The 5,384-nt window shown below is 38.0% G+C and overlaps 1 protein-coding gene across 1 annotated transcript; it reads left to right on the top strand.

Annotated features, from left to right (window-relative positions):
- The first annotated feature begins 2,724 nt into the window (after positions 1-2,724).
- Positions 2,725-4,911, top strand: LOC138081244 (disintegrin and metalloproteinase domain-containing protein 29-like). Its single transcript, XM_068974368.1, has one exon. It carries the CDS (start codon positions 2,725-2,727, stop codon positions 4,909-4,911), a length of 2,187 nt encoding a protein of 728 aa, XP_068830469.1.
- Positions 4,912-5,384: the final 473 nt, after the last annotated feature.

Here is a 5,384-nt window from a genome sequence, read left to right on the forward strand (position 1 = left end):
GTTGTCATTTTATTCTTTGTTTTCTATTAATCTTTTTGGTTCTTTTGTCTGTCTTCCTCCCTTGTTGCCTTCCATGTCGTATTTTGTTGATTTTTTGGTATTTTACATATATTAATTCCTTTCTGGGTTTTGTGTGTGTGTGTGTGTAACTTCTATAGCTATATTTTTTTGTGGTTAACTTGGGGCTTACATAATATATCACTGTTAAAGTATGCAATGTTTTTAAGTGCAATTGCATACAAAAACTCAACACTGTAACTTCTCTTCAGCTCACATTTTATGTTATTGTTGTTATAACTTAGATATCAGTTTTACTGTGTAGGTTTTTTAGTTTTAGTTACTTATAGTTCTTTCATCTTTTACTTTGATGCATGCATGCTAAGTGGCTTCAGTTGTGTCCAACTCTTTGTGACCCTATGGACCGTAGTCTGCCAGGCTCCTCTGTCCATAGGATTCTCCAGGCAAGAATACTGGATTGGATTAACATGCCCTCCTCCAGGGGATTGACTTTGATTCTAAAATTAAAAGTGTTCACCATATGAACACCCACTGTATGAATATCCAACATATGAGCACCATATGTTCACCTGCCATAATTAAAGTAATAATGTATTCTAATTTTGCTATAGATGGGTTTACATTTATGTGTTTTTGTATGAAATATGTATGTATATTTCATACTTTTTTATACTACCATGTTGTTCTTTAGCATTCTTTCAACTTGAAAAACTCCCATTAGCACTGCTTATAAGGCAATTGTAGCAGTGATAAACTCTTTCAGCTCTTGCTTGTTGTTTGGTGATGTCTTTGTATCCTCTTTATTTTTTTCAAAGACAGTTTTGCCAACTATGGCATTCTTAGTTGATAGGTTTTTCCCTTTCAACATTTTGACATCACCCCACTCCCTCTAGACTTGCAAGATTTCTGCTGAAATATCTGCTCACAGTTCTATGGTGGTTCTTTTGTATGTGACATGTTTGCTCTTACCACTTTCAAATTTTCTTGTCTTTGACTTTGCACAGTTTTAATGAATCTTCATTCTGGATTTAACTGTTGTCACTGGGCCATATTCAGATCTGGAGATGTGAAGAACAGAAGCCAATAGGCTATGTCTCCTATGTCATTTGGTGAAGGGGTGGGATATTTCAGGCTTTATGAATGAAGCTGCTATGTTTAATATAGGGTTCCATTCTCTGTCATAGTGTTGAGCTGAGGTTGGATCAAATTGTTCGGATTTTGCTGCTGCCTCTGAAGGCAGATTTGTTACCTAGATGTTGAATGAGGGTTAGGCTGGCCTCCCAGGGCTTTATATTGCCAGTGCAAGTGGGCTGAACAGCCCACTAGTTCTCTGATTGTGGAATGTGTTTTGAGTTGGCCTACAAATATCTGAAGTTGTCACTCTGGGTGAATCAGTCACGTTTGACTTGCTCAAGAGTAGATGCTGGAGCATCTTACTGGTTCTTTGTTGAGGTTTTCATTCTCTGTCATTTTTCAAGAGAGAGGAAAATTATTTCCGAGGCTTTCTTTCCTGCTTTTGTCTATGCCTAATGGTGATTCTGTATTAAAGACCTCTCTAGCACTTAATTTGCGATAAATATGAACTATGGCACCCTACTGCCATTCCTCAAGTCTGGAGAGCTCTAGTCAGTCTGTCTTTTGCTTTTTAGCTTTCAGAGGTATTTTTTGTCTTCCGTTTAATTATATCCAGAGTATTTAGTTGTATTTAGAGAAAGTAAGCAGAAAAACATGGGCCTACACCACTTTGTTCCAAAAGCAAAATTGGTTACAGATATTGAATAGTGTTCTACATTAAAATGTAATCAAATGTAAATAGCTTTTCAGTAATACTCCAAGGAACAATAAAAGTCAAGTTGACCATTATTTACTATATAAAGAATTTAGTTAGGCTTTATAGGAGATACTAACATTTATGAAAGACATAGATAATACTCTTGAGTATTACTAATATGACAAGTCTAGTGAGGAGAGTAATGTAGGAAAGATAAAAGAAAACTAAACATTTTATTGTAGGGAGGGAATGGTAGGTACTATAGAACAGATTTTAAAATAACAGGAGACATTTGCTGAGTTTTTGTGCGCTGTTGTTGCTTTTAATATGTATCTTAGGTAATTGAGTAATTTATGGCTTGAGGCTGAAAAAAACAGGTGTTACTACTTATATCAATTTAACATATGTAAATTAGGATAATCCCAGCAATCCAGGACTTATGGTCATCTTATCCCTAAGATTTTTTTCTTTGAACTATTTATTGTGGAAATATTTACATATATACATATATTTAGAGAATAGTATAATGGATCCTTAATCACCCATCATCCAAGTTCAATAACTATAAATCTATGGCCAGTTTTCAGTCTTATAGACTCCCCCAGTGCCTCTCTGCCTTATAAATATTTAAAAACAAATTCTGTGCAGTTTCTAGAGTCATTCCGTGATGAAAACAGTAATCACTTTTATTGTATGTGTTTCCTTTTCTCTCTTCCAGGCCCTTTTCTAACCATCCCCTCCATATGTTGTATTTTGTTTTACTTATAGTGCCAATGTTCTAATGATTCCACTCTTCCAGAAGACAAAGACTTAATGATTAGTTCTGCAGTTCAGAATAAGGAGCCAGACCAACTGTGACTCCCAGCCCTGCCTTCCTTCCTCTCTGAACCAACAATGGTAGCTTCATAATGACTGTGATCAAATCTCTGTTGTATATGAGGATCGTACCCCTGCTACACTGCCTTGGAGTGTTTCTGTTTTTTACAGGACACACTCAGGCTGAGAATTTCCAATATCGCAGTCCCCCAGAAGTGGTCATTCCTTTGAAGATAACTGGCACTAGCAGAGGCATGAAGCCTCCAGGTCGGCTCTCTTACAGCCTGCATTTAGGGGGTCAGAGACACGTTTTCCACATGAAGGTCAAGAAACATTTGCTGTCCAGACACCTCCCAGTGTTCACCTACTCAGAAGAGGGTGCTCTCCTGAAGGACCAACCTTTTGTCCAGAATGACTGCTACTATCATGGTTATGTGGAGGGGGACCCAGAATCCCTTGTTGCTCTCAGTACCTGTCTTGGTGGCTTTCGAGGATTATTACAGATAAATAATGTTGTTTACGAAATTAAGCCCATGATTTTTTCTACCAAATTTGAACACCTGGTGTATAAAATGGAGAGTGAAGAGACCCGATTCCCAACTATGAAACCTGGTTTTGTGCAAGAGGAAACTGTAGAGCATTTTGAGTTTCAAGAGACTGGTAATTTTACTCTGAAACAAAGTCATTTTGAAGGCTGGTGGATCCACTCATTCTTTGTTGAAATGGCAGTGGTGGTGGACTATACTCTATATAATTATTTTAAAAAGAATGTCTCAAAGGTGAAGGAAGATTTATTTGCTATTGTAAATATAGTGGATTCCATTTATCAGGTATTTGGTATGAAGGTGTTACTAATTGGTTTGGAGTTCTGGACTCAAAGAAACCTTGTTGAAATAGATGCTGTTCAGAGAGCTCTGAGAGACTTTTGCGTCTGGAAGGCTAATAACATTGATGCTCGCATAGAACATGATACTACACATATTTTTATGCAGAAGACATTAAGAGGACTAAGTGGTATAGGCTTTATCGCAGGAATGTGCAGACCACACTTCAGTTGCGCAGCTGTTACTTTTGCAAACAAAACCTTGGCCATTATTGGAATTGCAGTGGCTCATCATTTAGGTCATAATTTGGGAATGACTCATGATACTATATTGTGTGTGTGTTCAGCAGGTTACAATAGATGTATAATGCGTCATGACAACCCACCAATAGCGAAGTTTAGCAACTGTAGTTACTCTTTTTTTTGGGGATATGGTGTACAGAAGGCAAAATGTTTGCGGTACACTATATACACAAAGGACATATTTTCAAGGAAACGCTGTGGAAATGGTGTTGTTGAAGAAGGAGAAGAGTGTGACTGCGGATCTTTCCAGCAGTGTTCAAGAGATGCCTGTTGTCTGACAAACTGCAGTCTGAGTTTTGGGTCTGTTTGTGCTTTTGGGCTTTGTTGCAAGGACTGTAAGTTCTTGCCATCAGGAGAAATGTGTAGAAAGGAGGTCAACGAATGTGATCTTCCAGAGTGGTGCAATGGATCATCCCATATGTGCCCAGATGATGTATATGTAGAGGACGGAATTCCCTGTAATGACATTTCTTACTGCTATGAAAAAAGATGTAATGATCGCAATGCACACTGTAGGCAGATTTTTGGCCAAACAGCAAAGAATGCAAACGACAGCTGCTACAGACAAATAAACACTCAAGGTGACCGTTTCGGTAATTGTGGAACCCAAGGCCCTACCTATCTAAAATGCAATATGTCGGACATCTTCTGTGGAAGAATTCAGTGTGATAATGTGGCAGAAATTCCTCTTCTGACAGAGCATTCTACAGTGCATGGAACTCGCTTTAACAATGCCACCTGCTGGGGTACAGACTACCATTTTGGGATGGGCATACCTGATATTGGTGAAGTGAGAGATGGCACAGAGTGTGGCCCAGAACATGTCTGCATTGGAAGGAAGTGTGTCCATATCTCTCGCTTGGATAGTAATTGTTCACCTACGTTCTGTAACTTGAGGGGGATCTGCAACAATAAACATCACTGCCACTGCAACTATAAGTGGGACCCTCCTAACTGCGTAAAGCGAGGCGATGGAGGTAGTGTTGACAGTGGCCCACCACCTAAGAGAAAGAAAATACCCAAGATTTACGTGGCAATAGCATTATTTATTTCATTGTTAATTTTATTATGTTGTCTTCTGTTGCTTTGTATGAGGAAAAAGCCTAAGGGAAAAAAGGGGAAAAATCAGCCTCAAGAGGAAAATCTGAAGCAAAAAACTCCAAGTCAGCGTGGGAAATAAAAACAATTACTACCCAAAAAATGTATCTGAATAGATATGCATTAAAAAACGTAACTCCTATAATGTTCCTACTTATTCTCCTTTATTTTAAACAATTAGAAATTTTATTTTTCTTGAGATTTATTTCTGTATATTTTCTAGAAAAAGGCATGACACATGGATGGTTTACCAGTTTTTAAGTTACTGCTTTTCAGCTCCAAAGCTGCTTCCCATTTTGTATTCTGCATTATAGGAACCACATTTCTGCAGTATCAGCCCTCAGATCTGTGGTAGGGTGAATGCCAGGGACTTGGACATCTGGGTGACCTGCTTCCTGTATGTCAGTCTTATCTCAATAACAGATTTTACAGTGGCAATTATACTTCATTTCAATATCCTTTTAAAAAATTCAATCCAAAATAAAGGGAAAATAAAACAAAATTCAATCCAGACCAACCTCACTGTGGGTCTAAAACAAGCTAGCAGAGCTGGCT

The sequence above is a fragment of the Capricornis sumatraensis genome, chromosome 6, assembly GCF_032405125.1.
Source record: "Capricornis sumatraensis isolate serow.1 chromosome 6, serow.2, whole genome shotgun sequence".
NCBI classification, from domain to species: Eukaryota; Metazoa; Chordata; class Mammalia; order Artiodactyla; family Bovidae; genus Capricornis; species Capricornis sumatraensis.